The sequence below is a fragment of the Mus pahari genome, chromosome 6 (assembly GCF_900095145.1).
Source record: "Mus pahari chromosome 6, PAHARI_EIJ_v1.1, whole genome shotgun sequence".
Taxonomy (NCBI): domain Eukaryota; kingdom Metazoa; phylum Chordata; class Mammalia; order Rodentia; family Muridae; genus Mus; species Mus pahari.
Genome location: NC_034595.1, coordinates 11,008,986 through 11,026,299, shown reverse-complemented (window position 1 = coordinate 11,026,299; position 17,314 = coordinate 11,008,986). Strand labels below are relative to the sequence as shown.

Below are 17,314 nucleotides of genomic sequence, written 5' to 3'. Positions count from 1 at the left end.
TGTACTTATGTATAATAATAAATAAATCTTTAAATATATATATATATATATATACATGTATATATATATATACATGTATATATATATATATATATATATATATATATATATATATATATATAATTTTTATATGTATGTTTGCCTGCATGTATGTATGTGCACCGCGTGCAATATGTGCCTGGTGCCTAAAGAGTCCAGAAGAGGGCATCAGATCTCCCTTAGAAGCTGGTGATGTCATGCTGCCGTGTGGGTGCTGAGAACTGAATCCAGGTTCCTAACGGCTGAGCCTGCTCCCCAGCCTGAGCAAAGGATTTCTCAGTATCACGCCTAGCAGTCTGCAGATCTCCAGTGAGGAATTCAAGCTCTGACTCAGTCTCAGGGCTTTGTGAGTACACCCAGGTTTGTAGAGGAGAGGATCTCCAGGGGTACATGCTTGGTTCCTAAAGAAACACTGTCTTTCTTTCAGCACTGGCTGGATCACTCGAAACCCATAAAGAAACAGATGAAAGGTAAGACACAGACTCCAGTCTATTCATGCCTCTTTTTTTTTCTTTTGTAAAAAAAATCTGACAGTAAACTGCTTTGTCAAGATTTCTGAGATCTTTTGATTGGTAAATAGATCCAGTGTTAAATGGGTGGTTTTTTACTTCCTGTAAACTGGCCAAAAAGTAGAGCTTTAAAATTGAATGAGTGCTTTGGGTAGATATTAAAACCCACCTGTGCTCTCATTTCAAATCAGACCCCCCTGCCAATGAGAGCTGACTAATGTTCTGTTCAGAAACCCGTCACCCCCTTTGCTCACTGCCAAGTAAGTTTCAAAGCAGATTGAGGATGCGGGTTAGGAAGCGGGAAGGCTCCAGCTCATTCCTTACAGGTGTGGTAACCATGGTTTCCTAATGTTTATGCTTAGATCATTTGGAGATCATATCCTCTTAAAAGTACCTTAACGATGTTTCTGTGGTATCTGTACACGCAGAGCACTTTGCTCCTTCTGTGTCACTAGCCTCCAGTCCACTTTGTACTTTGTAAAATGTGGATGCCAGTTTGGGGTAATCCCGTCAGAGATAAGAGGGGAACGCCAGCTGTTTGTAACCCACCCAGGCAGGGTTTCCTGCCAAATGAGGTCCCCAGCTAAATCTTCCCAGGAAACCTTCAAGTTTGGTCCCATCTTTGCAACTCCTGATGGAGCAGTGAGCTTGCTGTTGGTGGGATGTGTTTCCTTTTGTCTGATGGGGGCAAACATCTTGACCTTTCTGTCTCCAAATGTGTAGTTGGACCTGCCTATGCCTTGCACTTTCGAGTCAAATACTATTCGTCAGAACCAAACAACCTTCGAGAGGAATTTACAAGGTAGGATACGGCAGGGAGAAGTCTGTCCAGTAGCCCCTGCCTCAGCCAGTATGGGGGAATCTACTCAGTCAGGGCCTTGATTCTCAGTCCTCTATTTCTAAGCAGAAGTTACTAGCACTTTCCCTGGACTCCTCTACCCTTTTAAAAATTCACCAGTCTGCTTAATTTGGTATTTTTCATATGAATCAAATTATATGGATTTTCTTGGACCTTGGGAAGTGGTAGGCTCGTCTTTGGCATTTTGTCTTCGTCTCCATTACAAACAACAAAAGCAGATATTGGGAGAAGGTTTCCTAGTCAGAAATTGCCTCCTCTTCTTCCTCCTCTTCCTCCTCTTCCCTCTCCTCCTTCTCTTCCTTCCTTTTCCTCTTCCTTCTTTTTTTGAAGTATTGCAAATCATTCTGATCGTTCAAATTAGAGGAATCCCTCACATAAGCAGCTCTGTCACCAAAGACTTTGTTAGGACCCACTTATATCTCTTAGTCCCACTGGTTATTTTTATGTTGCTAGTGCCTGTGTTTACTTCTTGAATTTTAGAATCTATATAGAAAGAAGAAAGGGAGAATGTAAACAGGGGTTGGCATACGGAGCTTCCCTTCCATCTGTGGAATACTTTATGGAGTTCTTGATATCCCCAGATATCAAGATATCCCCAGTGTCCTTGTCACTGATTTTTCATGTGATGTAGTGTAGCGGTGACTTGTACATTGATGGCCAGCAACTTGGAGAGGAGTGACATTTGAAAGTTATTACTCGTGCCCATGACAAGGCCTTTGGGGATTTTCCTCCAGGGTTTCTCTATGGGAGCCACATGGCCACCATGCCGTAGTTGGTGTGACTATACATGAGAAATCTAAGTTCAGTTATAATTTAGGACCTTCTGGGAAGCAGAAACTTCTGGAATGAGGTAGAACCCTCAGCCTTCCTGCCCACTTTGATTTCTGGATCATCCAAGTCTCCTATAGCCGTTCTACAGAAAAGGGCCGTCTACATGGCCTCCAAGGTTCAACTCATTAAACAACTTCAGTATCTCTCTTTGGAGGTCTTTCTGAAACATGTTGCCCCTAGCTGTCACCAGGGCAGGTCATTTTTAAGGCAGATATGTGAGTCGAAAACAAACGGGATCCTGGGGACCACTCTCAAGTATAGGATCCTGACTCTGTAGGCCTAGGGTGTAGCAGGATTTGTTTGGTACAACGTGGTTTTGGTGGCCATATCTTCCTGGAAATAAAGACTTTACTTAAGACTGGTACATCTCTTTTTAACTCGGTGAGCCCTCCTTATGCTTTTTATCTCTTTTTCCTTGTTTCTTATTATCCCTGTAATTTTTTTGTAGGGTAATTCTAGGAGTGAGTGTGTGTGTGTGTGTGTGTGTGTGTGTGTTGAATGAGTGTTTGTTTATTTTAAAGACGGTCAGCAGTTAAACTTTACCAGGAAGAAAAGTGTCAAACAGTTTATAGCAGACTCTATAGTCTGTTGTAGACTTTTTGAAAAGCCCTTGGATTTGCTGGGTATAACTGGCCAGGTGCCAGCTCAGTGGTTCTGCCCAGCCCGTTTTCTTGGATACATTGCATGCCGGTGCAGAGTTCTCCGTGCCTGTTGGGCTAGACTCTCCTGCACCAAAACCATCCTGCAAGTCACACAGACTGCATCTGCGCTCCACCCTACAAGTGTCTTGCCAGCTCCCCACGTGCGTTCCCAGCCCACCAAGACCAGGGATGCCTTTCCTCAGGTTCAGGAGAAGGCTCCCTCCCTCCTCGTTTGCATGGGACTCCCCTTTGACAGTGCAGAAATCCAGGGCACGTGGATGTGTTTGTGATGGGAGGCTGGGGACTAGAGGTGGCTGGGGAAGGGAAGGGTTCCCCTCTGTTGACTTTTGTATATGTTTGTCAGGTACCTGTTTGTTTTACAACTCAGGCATGACATTCTTTCTGGAAAGTAAGTATGCTTTTGTTTTAACTCTTAACTCAGCACGGAGCATAGTATACTCAACACTTCACTGTTTTAACTCTTTTACCTATGTCCCCTTTACCAAATTCAAACGGTGCACGGTTTCTGTCACGTGAGTCGGACCCTTGCCCTGCTGTCACTTCCCTCCCGTTTTGCAGTGATTCCTACATGGCTTGGAGTGTTTCCAAGGGCATTGAGGACCTTGAGCGATATGTGTTTGGGAACCACTTTCTCCCTGCCACATCACTGCCCCATTCACACACGTCAGCGTGTATATGCGTGCAAGTGTTTGAGCAGTTTACGCTGTCTCACTCATTATCATCACACTAAAGCAATGTAAAGAGGCCCTAGTCTGACCTGCCAGTCAGAGCTGTGGATTTCTCATCTCATTGAAAGGCTCTTTAAGCCCGAGGCATTAGGCTTGCAGTGAGTATGAAGCACAAAACACATCATCACCGAAGTGGTTGGTTTTGAGGGGGCATCAGTAGAGAAAGAAGACTGACAAAATGGCTCAGAGGTCAAGGTCAATTCAGATTCAGAGGTCAAGGCTCCTACAGCCAAGCCTAAAGACCTGCGTTGAATCCCTGGGACCTGAAAGTTGTCCTCTGTCCTCTGCACATGTGCTGTGGTGCTGTGGCATGTGTATGCACCCCTCCCCCCCACACACACAAACACAAAATCTATATGAATAAATAAATATAAAATAATTAGCTTTTATCATTTTCCAGCAAGAGTTATCGAATATTTTCTGTTACATTTTTTTAAAAAAACCACACCTGAGGCTCTATTAGGACCAGTACCTGATATTGCCAACAGGAACATGTTCTGATTTTAAATGTAATCTGAAAGAAATGTAATGGATAATTTCTGCCATGGTAGTGGCCCACTCCTTGAATTGCAGAGCTGGGGAAGCAGAGACAGGGGGGTTATCGGTGAGTCTGAGACTAGTCTGGTCCACATAGTGAGTTCTAGGCCAGCCAGAGCTACAAATTCAGACCCAGTCTCTGTCCATTTGGTACTCATCATACTAAAGACCCCATGCCTCTAGAACTTGCCTTTAGTTTGTAAAAGCACTGATGGCAGTACTTCATCTGTGTCTCATGCTTCGCAGTTTGTCTCCACTCCCACCCAGCTAGTTAGCGTGTAACCGAAACAGTATTCTGAGCCAACACTGCCTCCTGTCAGCGGGAAGTCCTTGGGCGGGATGCTGAAGGCTCACTAAGAAATGGGAATGGGGCACTGGCTGCACCAAAGGGTTTACTGCATGAGTAAAATGACTTCCATGGGTCCGCCTCAGTCGGGCCTAGCAGATACTGAGTACAGGTCTTAGAAGTCGTGTGTACAGTGCTGGTGTCTGTGTTATTACTGCCAGGACTTTGTTTTAAGGAAGATTGAAGGCAGCTCAAAAAGACAAATGGCTGTATCGAGAGAAAATAAACAGATAACAACACAAAGGAAAGGTTTCCATTCTGTTTCCTAAACATTCCAAGTTCTCTCCATACTCGTTGGAAGCGTCTGCGAGGTTGGTAGAACGTATACTTGGATAGATCTGTTGAGAACTGCCTTGTTAGTTTATGTTCTTTAATGTAGACACTGAAAATATAAAGGACTAGCATCAGAAGCTGTATTTAGATAGTGCTGACTTTTACAGGATGTTGTGACATGGTTTATAACTGTAACCTTCCTATTTAATATTCATTTCTTTTTTTTCTCCCCCCAAGATTGAAGTGCCCCTATGAAACGGCCNTGGAACTAGCTGCCCTCTGTCTGCAAGGTACATTTATCCTTCGTGACAGTTATCATCTTGAAGTTATTGCTTTTGTTTCCATTTGTGAGAACGTGCTATATGCCAGGCCCGGGGCCCTGCCTTCTCCCAGGATGGAAAGGCACATGATGTGGTCTCAGTTCCCAGGAGCTCGCAGTCTGCCGAGGAAAGCACACAGAGGTTATGGCAGTTCCTTAGCAGCAGAGAGACACAGGGGGCTGGGGAGAGGGCGGTCCATGGGGGATGTGGGGAGGAGAATGACTCCAAGAACCAAGGAGTAAGTACAGAGAGGAGCGGAGATGCGGCTCTTGCTCGGTCTGCACAAGGCCTTGGGGTTCCATGCCTAGTACCTCATGTGTGGGTGTGGGGTTGTATACTCAGGGACTGATAGAGCTATAACTCAGCTGAATTTACTCCTCAGCACTCATGAGGTGGTGGTAGGAGAATCAGAAATTCAAAATCATCTTTAACTGGATGCAAGTTTGAAGCCAGTCTGGGCTACATAAGACCCCATCCCAGAAAAAAAACCCACAAATAGACAAACAAACAAACAAAAAAACCCAAAAAGCCAGCAAACAAACAGTAATGAAAGTCACAGGGACAGTAAGTGTGTAGTCACAGTGTGAACTGGCGAACAGCCCCTGGTCCCACTTAAAGACTATAAACTTCATGGGGTTAGCGGCAGTTCTTTGCACGTTCTTGGGCCAGCAGGCCTGGGTGGTGTGTATTTTGGAAAGGCTGTGTGGAAAGAAGGGACTGGAGTGGGGCTAGGTCGGGGTAGGGTGAGGGCTGTCACTGTAACAGCTGTAGTAAGAACCTGAATGGGCAGGTGGGTGTGCGCACAATGAATGCAGCCGCCCTGCCCTGTCAGTGCCAGTGCCAGGAGTCGGGTTCTCTGATGAGCCTTAATGTGAGGAAGGGGTGGGAGGACTCAGGCTGCTGCGGGTCGGTGGTGACATTAGTGAGTGGTGGGCAGAAGGGAAGGAGGCTCCTTTGGAGAAGTGGCTGTCTGGGCCTTGGCTGAGAGGTGCTGAATTCACCAGCATGCAAGTGGGAGCTGGCCGGCAGGGGGTCTGCCTGCAGGACCATCCTCCACATTGACTGTGTGTCTGTACGGTTCAGTTAAAATGCACAAGAGATACTTGCTTAAGTCTCCAGCGCTATCTAAGAGAACTGGATTTCATGAGCATGTGCTTGTCAGTGCTTTGCTGGATTATGACCTGGATTTTGCGTGCGTGCGCGCGCGCGCGCGTGTGTGTGTGTGTGTGTGTGTGTGTGTGTGTGTGTGTGTGTGTGTACGCGGGCGTGCAGGTGTGGAGGTCAGAGGACAGCGTTGGAGAGTGTGTTCTCTGCTTTCATGTGTGGGTTCTAGACACACAGCTGAGGTTGTCAGGCTTAGTGCAAGGGCCTTGACCTGCCGAGCCATCTCACCAGCTCATCGTTTACTAATTTAAGAAGAGCTGATCCAAGAGGTATCACAAGATCAGGTCACAGGGTAGGTCAGCACAGCAGTCAGGCAGGTCAAAGAAAGGACTTGATGTCCCAGATCGCCACCCACTAGCACCTACATCTTCTGTTAATGAGTTTAGTTTTGTTTTGGGGTTTGTTTGTTTTTGTTTTGTTTTGGTTTTTTTTGGTAAAAAATGTAACTCAGATTAGAATAATACCAATTTTTTGTGTGTTGTTTCTTAGTATTCTTGTTATATTTTAATTTAGTGTGTGCATAGATCAAAGGACAACTTGCAGGAATCCCTTCTCTTCTATACACGGGTCATGGGGCTTGAACTCAAGTCATCAGGTTTGTTGGCAAGCCTTCACCTGCCAAGGAATATCACTGGCCCTACTTGCTATGTTTAGTCACTGAATGGTGTCACATTTATATATGTAAAGATGTTTTGTGGATAATGTGCATTTTCTCATTCCTGAATGCTTCTAGTCCTTAGTCACCTCTTAGCAGATGCTCAGAAAAGTGTAGAACGAACAGAGGAATGAGCTTGGAGAGACCCTCAGTGTAGTTGGAGAGCCCTGGTGGTAACGGTAACAACAATTCGTTCTAAAGCCAACTGTGTCCAATGCAGAGCTACAGGCTTCCTCTCCCTGAATGGGCAGGTGGGTGTGCGCACAATGAATGCAGCCGCCCTGCCCTGTCAGTGCCAGTGCCAGGAGTCGGGTTCTCTGATGAGCCTTAATGTGAGGAAGGGGTGGGAGGACTCAGGCTGCTGCGGGTCGGGTCTGAGGCAGCAGGCCTCCTGGTGAGGGTCGGGTCTGAGGCAGCAGGCCTCCTGGTGAGTGTCACGGGTGTCGGCCGAGTTGGGATCAGAGCAGCGTTCCTGGCTTCTTTTGTTGGTCAGATGCAAATTTTACCATCATAGACAGTAGCTTTCATGTATACTGGTTCCTGAGCTGCAAGAGGCCTAGTCAGGCTTGGCAGCCCCGAAGGATCTGTCAGGGTGGTGGTAATGAAAGGAAAGCACCCTAGCACCATGTCGGGCCTGGGGCCATTAATCACTGCAGAAGCTTCCTCCGGAGGCTGTTGGCACAGTGTTCTAAGCCTGTCTTATTGTCCTGAGTGATTTGAGGAGGAGGCACATCACTGTCCTCACGGGTCCAGCGGCAGCAAAGACGAGAGTGAACAATGCGAGCAAAAAATGAGAGCCTTTCTTGGAGAAACTCCCCATCCCTACAGTATAATTTAATAATGATCACTATGCCAGGTGTGAATCAGTGCTTGGAAGACTGAGGGACACGCGGAGAAGCCCTTCTCAGGTTGTCAGACCACGGTGCTACTCTGTCCTCTGTAGCCCAGCCATGAGCCCCACTGTGTGATCTCTAGCTTCACTCTGTGGTGTGAAGAAAATGAAGGGCAGAGTTCCTTCCGGAGGCTAAGCCTTTCAGGCATATCTTAGTGTTGTTCTTGAGTTAATCTCGTCCCCTGAGTTGAGATGCTGTGGCCGTCTGTGGAGGACACGCTCTTTGGGGAATGCATGAGTGGTAGATTTGAAAATTTATCTGAGCGGAAGGGTAAAAGGAACGTGAGATCGCCCGTTGCATGACAGCGTTCTGTCTGTGTGTCTGTGTGACCGCTCCCACATTTTGGTAGAGATCTTGGACCTGGGACAGCTTAGTGATTTGCCTGGGGCACACAGACAGCATCGTAGAGCTAGAGTTTAGTCTCTTACATCTGAGCCACAGCCATCATGGAGCCAGAGCCTGGCTGCAGAATTAGAAGATTCTTGGAATGCCAAGCTCTTTCAGCTTGTTCTTGGAAGGCAGAGTGGTGACCAGGGTGCTCCTCAGGCCTGCTTCAGTACAAGAGAGGCTGGAGGGGACACTGGCTTCTTTCTCACTGGTGTCTTTGGCATAGTTTATCCTGCCAGTTCAGGACACCAGTAAACACAGGGTCTTATTGAGTCATGTTTGCCTGTGGGTACAGGAGGAATCTCTATCTAGACTATACAGAGCTTAAGGCTTGCCAGGACCCATTCCACAGTGACCTCTTGGGCCAAGGTCAGTGGTGGTCTCCAGTTTGGAGAACCCAGTCGTATTTATCCCTTTTCTGGCTATACATTGTTTCTAGGACAGGATTTCATGTGTGTCTCCTTGCCTGGGACAAAAAAGGCTGCTGCATGCCCTGACCCAGACTCTTTTATGTCTGGGTCTCAATGATGTGGAGGATGGCATTCCAATGGAGAAGTATTTATCAGGCCATCTCTCTCTGCCTGACATTGTCTTGTAAAGGCACAGTGTCCTTGACTTTGATTTTATCGCTTCCTGTGCAGGAATGGAACTGTTTTGTTTCGTGTTTTTGAGGCTGGGTCTCACTTTGTCTTGCCTAGACCTTGAGCACAAGAGCCTCCTATCATAGGCCATCTCATTGCTGGGATTTCAGGATGTGACATACCACACCTGGTCACAGGGACATTTTATCCGTTCTGCAAGTCAAATGGAGTCCCTCTCCTGAAAGTTGGGTTGTGAGATTTTGTTCCTCAGAAGCACAGGCTGGCCCAATGGGGTGATGGCAAGACATTGGATATGTAGTGAGCTGCTGCTGTTTTCCCAGGTTCCTGGGCATGTGTGGCTCTGTCCACCGGGAGATTCAGTGTCTTGAGACATCAGGTTTTCTCCCATTCCCGGCTAGCTATGTCAGTATCACATGGGGATTTGTTAGAAGTTCATATTTGATGGGCCGGAGATTGATAATGTGTTTACATAGCACATATGAAGTCCCGAGTTTCCTCTCCCACGTCACATAAAATCAGGCATAGTGCTGCACTCAGGAGAAAGGAGGAGGGTCAGGAGTTGAAGGTCACCCACAGTTACATTCAATTCTGGGTCTGGGTCCACACCAAGATCAGCAGCTCTGGGTATGGGGCCCAGTGATGTCATGCTTTAATGAGCTCACCAAATGATGCTTCTGCTTTCCACGTTCAAAACAAGTGCTGTGTCTCGGTGTCTCTCCTGGGTGGGCATGCAAATCTGCACGGTGATCCAGTTCCTCGGTGGCATCTATGCCTGCTAGCCTGAAGCCCACACTTACTGTAATCAGGTTTTAGAGGAAATTGGGAGGTTCTTTTTATTCTGAGTTTTGAAAGGGTGGGGTGAGGAAAGTGGATTTTTTTCACTCATGCTCCGGAGGGATAGGGCCACCTTGTCCTCGGGCCCCGTGTTTTGTGGCCTGGCAAGAGCAGGAGCCCTGCAGTGCTCGCTGGGCTCTTTCCTGGGCAGTCTCCTGTTGCTCTCCCTCTCTGGCCCAGCCACCCTCTGCCTTTTCCCCTTCTCCGTTCTGCCTGACTTGCCGCAGTTGCTCCTGCAGCCTGCTCACCCTCCCTTGCTGCTCCTGGATCCCTCGCTTGCATCCTGCGTACACAAAATTCCTCATCTACCCTCCCCAGCCCTGCAAACACTTAAGTGTAGCTCTGTCCTGTGCTTAACGAGAGCCCTGTGCAAAAGATGCTCACGGGCAGATCCTCATTGCCTGCGATTGCCTTTTATTGCAAATTCCCACTTCCTGGGGGAAATGTGAGCCAGGCTTCCCTAGGTGGGAGAAGCATTGAGGAGAAAGAGAGTGATGGCTGAGATGGCAGATTGGGAGGGCGTTAGAATGACTCTCGGGGACTCAGAGGGAACCTGATAATGAGGGGGCTGAACATCAGGGGCTCTCGTGCTTTCTAATCAGAAAGAAGGCCTCTGGACTCGGGAGCAGCAATAACCCAAAGTGTTCAATGTCTCCTGTTTTCCTCCTTTTATGAACTGCACAGCGGAGCTAGGAGAGTGTGAGCTCCCAGAACACACACCCGAACTTGTGTCTGAGTTTCGGTTCATCCCAAATCAGACAGAAGCCATGGAGTTCGATATCTTCCAGAGATGGAAAGAGTACAGGTACCTCAGTGCGCCTCCCTCACGGTCTGACCTGCTTCTTTACCTTGCGCTGTGTGTTCGTCAGACCCTTCTGACAAACTATGGCCTGCCTTCCGCAGCACAGTGTGCCTGAGAGGCTCAGTCAATGACCAGAAAACCACAGCTCTGGGTTGTAGCCTCTCTCCTGTGCTTCACACCTGTGTCCCAAAGACCTGTGTGACACTTTTTTCCTGAGAAACGTGCAAAGGTCAAGCCATGCTGCTTTTTGTCTTGGAAATACATACAACTCCTGTCTGATTTGATCCTCGCTTGCTAGTAACACCCTAAGTGTGGATAATGAGGAAACACTGAGCTTATAAGGTCCTATTCTTCTCGAACAGAACTTTCTAGAACAGTAGTTCTCAGCCCCCCTAATGCTGGGACCCCTTAATACAGTTCCCCATGTTGTGGTGACCCAACCATAAAATTATTTTTGTTATCTCATAACTGTAATTTTGCTACTGTTATGAATCATGATATAAATATCTGTGTTTTCTGATAGTCTTAGGTGACCCCTGTGAAAGGGTTGTGTGACCACCAAAGAGGTTGCAACCACAAGTTGAGGACCACTGTTCTGGGCAAACCTTTTTGAAATACGTATGGAACATCCCTACCTCCCAGTGCCTGAATCTAAAGTGTGAAACTTGTGAACACCAACCTGGTGACACCTTTGAGAGGTCCACGCCTGGCTTCCTGCGGCAGGCATGAAATCTGATCATAGGAATATGATCATAGGAACAGTCCTTAAATATGTATGAAATGACCTCAAGACCTCTCGGTTCCATGTAGCTGGTTAATGTGGCATAAATGACTTCCATGTTCAGAGTTGGGTCTCGCCCTCCAGGGTGTCTCATTGTCTTTATACGAGTATTTGAAAATCTGAAAAAGGGAGAAAGAAAGGACCACAGACATTGTTGGTCTCACACTTGGCCTGACACCCTGTGGTGAAAGAATATTCGTCATCGAGACCATATGACTGACATACAGTACTACATGTCCAGAAGTGTGCTCAGTACACTGAGAGCCGGCATGGCGTATATCTTCTATGTCTCCCTACTGCCACCATCCTAATCTAATGGATTTATTTTTGTTTTGCCTGGACCAATGAGGCAGTTTCCCTGTGATTCACACATGCACACATACACACATGCATACGTGCACACAGGCCTCAGTTGATAATTACCCATTGATAATTCCTCTTGGAACTAGCACTTAGTGTGACCTTTTCATGTCCCTCAGCTCCTATGGTGACATTTAAAATAAAAGATGGCATGATGTGTCTTCATCCAGTGATGGGGGAGTGTGCAGACGTACGTGTCCAGCCCACTCCCTCACACGCAGCCTGCTTTCTCCCAGAGGAAGGGCAGGAGGAACAAGGTTTCCCTTTGCCTTATGCCTCTGCTCCTGTTTTCTTAGGTTATCCTAAGAAACACCATCCTGTGGTCTTCCATTTCCGTCAACCGTAGGTGCTTGGAGATTGTTTCCCATCCTTACAAACTTGCACCCTCCATTGCTGTAAATATTGTGCGACCCTCTACCACATCGCGGGCCCTTCACGCCCCTGCCGGTGTGTGAGTCCTAGTTTACATGTGTCTCCATTGGTCTTTCTAAGGGGAAAGAGCCCTGCCCAGGCGGAACTCTCCTATCTGAACAAAGCGAAGTGGCTGGAAATGTATGGGGTGGACATGCATGTTGTCAGGGTAATGCTTGTGGACGTTGTACATCGTGGTGCGCACTAGGCTCCGCACCACGATGTACAACGTCCACAAGCAGCTTGTGTCTGAGTTTCGGTTCATCCCAAATCAGACAGAAGCCATGGAGTTCGATATCTTCCAGAGATGGAAAGAGTACAGGGGAAAGAGCCCTGCCCAGGCGGAACTCTCCTATCTGAACAAAGCGAAGTGGCTGGAAATGTATGGGGTGGACATGCATGTTGTCAGGGGAAGAGATGGCTGTGAATATTCTCTTGGACTGACCCCGACAGGCATATTAATCTTTGAAGGAGCTAACAAAATAGGCTTATTCTTTTGGCCTAAAATCACCAAAATGGACTTTAAAAAGAGCAAACTGACCCTCGTAGTAGTGGAAGATGATGACCAGGGGCGTGAGCAAGAGCACACCTTCGTGTTCAGGCTGGACAGTGCACGGACCTGCAAGCACTTGTGGAAGTGTGCAGTGGAGCACCATGCCTTCTTCCGTCTGCGNACACCCAGCAACAGCAAGTCCGCCAGATCTGACTTCATCCGGCTGGGTTCCCGCTTCCGGTTCAGGTTGGCAATTGCTTTATGACATGGACCGTGTGTTTCAGAGAATGACAGCGCTCTTCTTTTGTGTATGAGTGTAGCAGCGGATCTGTGTCCTGGCCATTTGGGTTGTTTGCCCCGCCCCCACCTCCTTGCTAAGGACCTTTACGACCTCTGTTGGTTTCCATCCCTTTACTGATAAAATGGACCTGAGTTGGGGGTGAAGAGTCTGTATCTGAAGTGCTTGGTGCTGGGAGTGTTTGAGATGCTGACATTTTTTCCCCAGTTTGGAACTCTTTGTGTATTTGATATTGCAAATATTTGAGCCTGGAGCCTGGAATGTTTTGGTTATATGGGTAAAAGTTCATCAGTCTAATAACAAAATTGCCAGGATCTGACCTATAGCTAGAGCTGTGTTGTCCAGTGCCGTGGACACTGGTTATGTGAAGCTGTGGGAGAGAATGAATGTTTAACACATTGAAAACTATAGTTCCTAGGTCTTATCCAGCCACGTAACTGGTGTTCAGTGGCCACATGAGGTAGTGACTGCCTCTGAGCATAGCAGACACAGCACACATTATCATTACAGGAGGTTTTGTTAGATTGTGCTGCACCAGAGCTCCTCACAACCTACTCTTACTCCTAGAGGCAGTATTACTGAAGCACATCCAGTGTCCCTGTTTGACAAGCTGCAAAAGGCTCAGACTCTCAAACAGCCAGTGAGCCATAGAGTAGAGCAGAGTAGAGCCAGCCAGGCTGGCTCTACCTTTGTGGTTTCTCTGTCTCCTCTCTCTTCGTATCTTCTCCTAGGCACATCTAGAACTTGTGATCCTCTGTCTCTGCCTCCCAAATGGATTATGTGTGCCCCACATACCTGGCCTTGGTGCTTCTGTGTGTGTATGTGTGGGTGTGTTCCAGTGGATATATATATATACACACACATGCATGCCGTGTGTGCATGTGTCTGTAGAGGCCTGAGACCAACGTAGGTGTCTTCCTCAGTTGCTCTCCATCTTTGTTTTTGAGCTCGGGTCTCTTACGGAATCTGGAGCTTGCTGATTGAAATAGGCTGGAACCCTCCAAAGAGCTATTATCTCTACCTCCCCAGTGCTAGCATTACAGATGGCAGACAGCACTTTGCTGTGTCTGTGGGTTCGGGGATCTGAACTTAGACCTTCATGCTTGTGCCAGGACTTTACTGGATGAGTCATCACCCCAGTCCTGGTTCTTAAATTTCTCACCATTGCTGTCTCTTTTCACATGCCAATGCCAACAGTGTGTGTTTGTGTGTCTGCGCGTGCATGCGCGCGCACACGTGTTGGCTCTGAAAAGAGCCTGAAGAAATAACTTATTCTCACATAGTTTTGCTTTTGAGTATAAGATGAGTGCATGAAAACTTCTGGGGCATCTGTGATAAATGAAAGCGTGCAGGCTCTGTGCTCAGAGTCTGTGAATGTGCACATGTGTGTCAGCCCTTGGAATGTGCATTTTGATTTTTTTTTAATTTCATTTATTTATGCGTATGGGTGTTTTGTCTGCATGAATGCTTGTGCACCATGTGTGTGTGCCTGGTGTCTGAAGAGGCCAGAGAAGGTGTCAGATGCCCTAAAACTAGAGCACTGCCGTGTGGTTGGGTGCTAGGAGTCAAGCCTGGACCCTCTGGGAGAACAGCCAGTATCCATCCTTACCCGCTTAGCCATCTCGCCAGCCTAGAATGTGAATTCTAAACTCCTGTTTGGAGTCTGAGAATCCAAGTTACGTGATAGAGAGAGAACTCCGCTTGGTTTCGTAACCTCTGCCCACACATGGCATGTCCCTGAACTCTGTTTAAAATGCCAGGCGTGCTGCTCGCTTCAGATTTATCCACTGTGTGAGGAAACGGCTGTGTGCTTCTGTTTAAAGAATGGTCTTTGTTTGAATATATTTTTTAAATGCTCCAAGGAAGGGGAAAAGAAGACCAAGTCCTTGAGGAAAAGGATTCGCATCACAAGGCCCCAGGAGGATGGAAATGTCAGCATGCAGAGGTTCGCAGAGCCGCTGCGGTCTGCCCGTATCCATGTGGATTTGGAACTGGGTGGGGAGGGCAGTCCAGGAGATTGCCAGAGTAAGCAGGCGTCTCCCTGCCAGAGAGAAACGTTCCAATTGGCTCAGACCTAGTGACCTTTGCTCCTCAAGGAGACATGAAAGAGGAAGGGAAGCTTGGAGGTGAGGCTGCCCCTGGGAGGCATCTGGAGCAGGTAGCTTTTGGCTCCTTCGGTCTGAGAAACCACCAGGCAAGAGTAACTGGATTGGAGCAGGGAGGGGTGGATCTGCAAAGCACAGCTCCCCTCCTGGAAGCTGCAGCTGCCTTCACAGTGGTGGGATCTGGAAAGCCTTTATGAAGTTAGAAACATTTCCTTCGGTGCATAGCAAGGGAAGCCAAGGTTTAGGTCAGGGGCTCTGCGGCAACAGCCTGGGAGAAGGTGTTACATGCTAAATGTCTCTATGGTGTTCCTCGAAAGGTTATTCTATGTCTAATCAATGTTCTCTTCATCAAAGGATTCAAGGACTCAGTCCTACTTGGTTTGAGAAACCAAGTGGCTGGTACTTACTTATGTTGCAGGGTTTTTTTCTTTGATAGACAGAGATTCTTGCCCCTGTGCCTGGCTTGGCAAAGGGGTCTGTATTTCCAAATAGGAACTTTAAACTTAGCATGTCTTTACCAGGCGACTTCTTGTTAAGTTGAAATACACGCTGGAGCTCATGGCAATAGCTATGGTATGCTGAGAGCTGCAGTTGGGGTTAATGTGCGACCAAATATTTCCTTCCCAGTGGACGGACGGAATATCAAGCTACACACGGCTCCAGATTGCGAAGAACCAGCACCTTTGAGAGGAAGCCTAGCAAACGTTACCCATCCCGGCGGCATTCCACATTCAAAGGTTGTACAGTGTTCCTCCCTTGCTGACACTTTGCAGTGGGGTCTGTGGGTCCACTAGCTAGGGGCAGAACCTACTACTATTGCCCTCTGGTGTTCAAAAGCTGTTGAAAAAGACGTGAGTCTTTGCGCCCTCCAGTCTTCAATCTTTCTCCTACTCAATGTGTTCCTTTGCCTCCTGTCTGTCTTCCTGCAAATGTGCCTCTCTACTTACTTTATGCTTGGATCTTTGCCAAGCATAGAAAGTACTGCATTCAGTGTCCCCACTACCTCCCTATTCCTGTTGGGGACACGGGCGCATGCTAACCAGAACTGTGACCACAGAAGAATGGATGCCCAGCCTGCAGGGACACAGTTCAGGTCCCCCATAGTTGGTCCAGACATACTCATCCCTGAATATAGCCGTACCCTGAGCTGATCCTCTTCTGTTCAGAATTCTCTGAACCGAATGTCCCTTATTGAGCTGGCTCACACCCGTGTCAGGGCCTGAAACCAGGGTGTATCAGACAATACATGAGCACTCCTGACTCGATTCTATTTAAACTGGATTTCATAATCTTAGCTTGGAGCTCTGCATAGCTCATCTCTCTACACGGATTGCTACTCTTATTGACACACTCGTTAGCTCTAAATTGTTTGTGCTTTTTAAAATTATTATTATTTTTTTTTACAACAAGGCCACCACATATGACCTCTGCTACTTGCCCTCCTACACTTGTTAGGACTCTTCTGGACGGTTTTCCTTGCACAGCTTGGGATTTAATGGCCTCTGTGGCACGGTGCTTATACACCTGTGCCTCCTGGAATCTTCGTCTCCCGCCACCCTGTTCCCTTCTCTTATGAGCTCAACAGGTCTTAAGTCATCCTTGGCTGCTTTAGTGAAGGAGAATCCAGAAAATGTGGCCTTAACTAGGAAGGGCCAGGGAAGGGAACATGGCCAAAGGGATGAAGGTGACTGCAGCCATGTCTAAGGGAACATTAAGGACCGAGAACTCCTGCGGAGCCGGCGCCTTTGCCTCCATTAGCTTGGGGTGGGTCGGGTGTGCCTGGGGGAGGTTGCCCATTGAGTTACAGAGCCTAGAAACAGACCAGTCCTGGGAACAACCTTCTAAAGAAAAAGCACTATTTTGATAGAGCTGTAAGCACCCAGTCCCCAGTGTGTGCTCACACAAGGGGAGCAACCATCTGGTGTAGCTGTACAAGTAGAACATATGGCAGGACCCCATTGGGTAGCTTGGGGCTGTTCTAGACTCTGGCTCCGAGATTCCCCTCTCACCCTCCTTTCTGGCCTCTAGATCCTTCTTCCTCATTTACTTTATTGATGGTTTTTCTAGTATCTGGCCTGGTATCTTTTTTGTGAAGCTGTGAATGATTTCCCCTGGCATGCCTTTCTTGAAAGGAAGCAAGGAGAGCTGGGGTATAGACTTGGATGGTAGAGTGAACCCCTGGATTTGATCCCCAGTTTTGCATAAGCCTATAATCTCCGCTCTTGAGAGGTTGAGGCAGGTGAGTCAGAAGTTCAAAGACATCCTCGGCTGCATAGTATTTGAGGCTAACCTGAGCAACATAAAACTCTGCCCCTGTCAAAGGAAAAGTGTGGGGGGGGGCGGTTGGGGATATAGCTCAGTGGTAGCAAGGCAAGGCTGTGGGTTCAATTCCCAGCGTCACACAAAAAGAAGAAATGTAAATTGA

General features: G+C 47.6%; 1 protein-coding gene across 1 annotated transcript in view; it reads left to right on the top strand.

Moving 5' to 3' along the window:
* Window positions 1–17,314, top strand: part of Epb41l4b (erythrocyte membrane protein band 4.1 like 4B) — a 151,908-nt gene that overhangs the window by 55,260 nt on the left and 79,334 nt on the right. Inside the window, 7 exon segments of the mRNA XM_029540145.1 lie at window positions 467–509; window positions 1,272–1,350; window positions 3,244–3,288; window positions 5,022–5,074; window positions 10,324–10,429; window positions 12,301–12,732; window positions 15,517–15,626. Of these exon segments, the coding sequence (XP_029396005.1) occupies window positions 467–509; window positions 1,272–1,350; window positions 3,244–3,288; window positions 5,022–5,074; window positions 10,324–10,429; window positions 12,301–12,732; window positions 15,517–15,626 (868 nt within the window).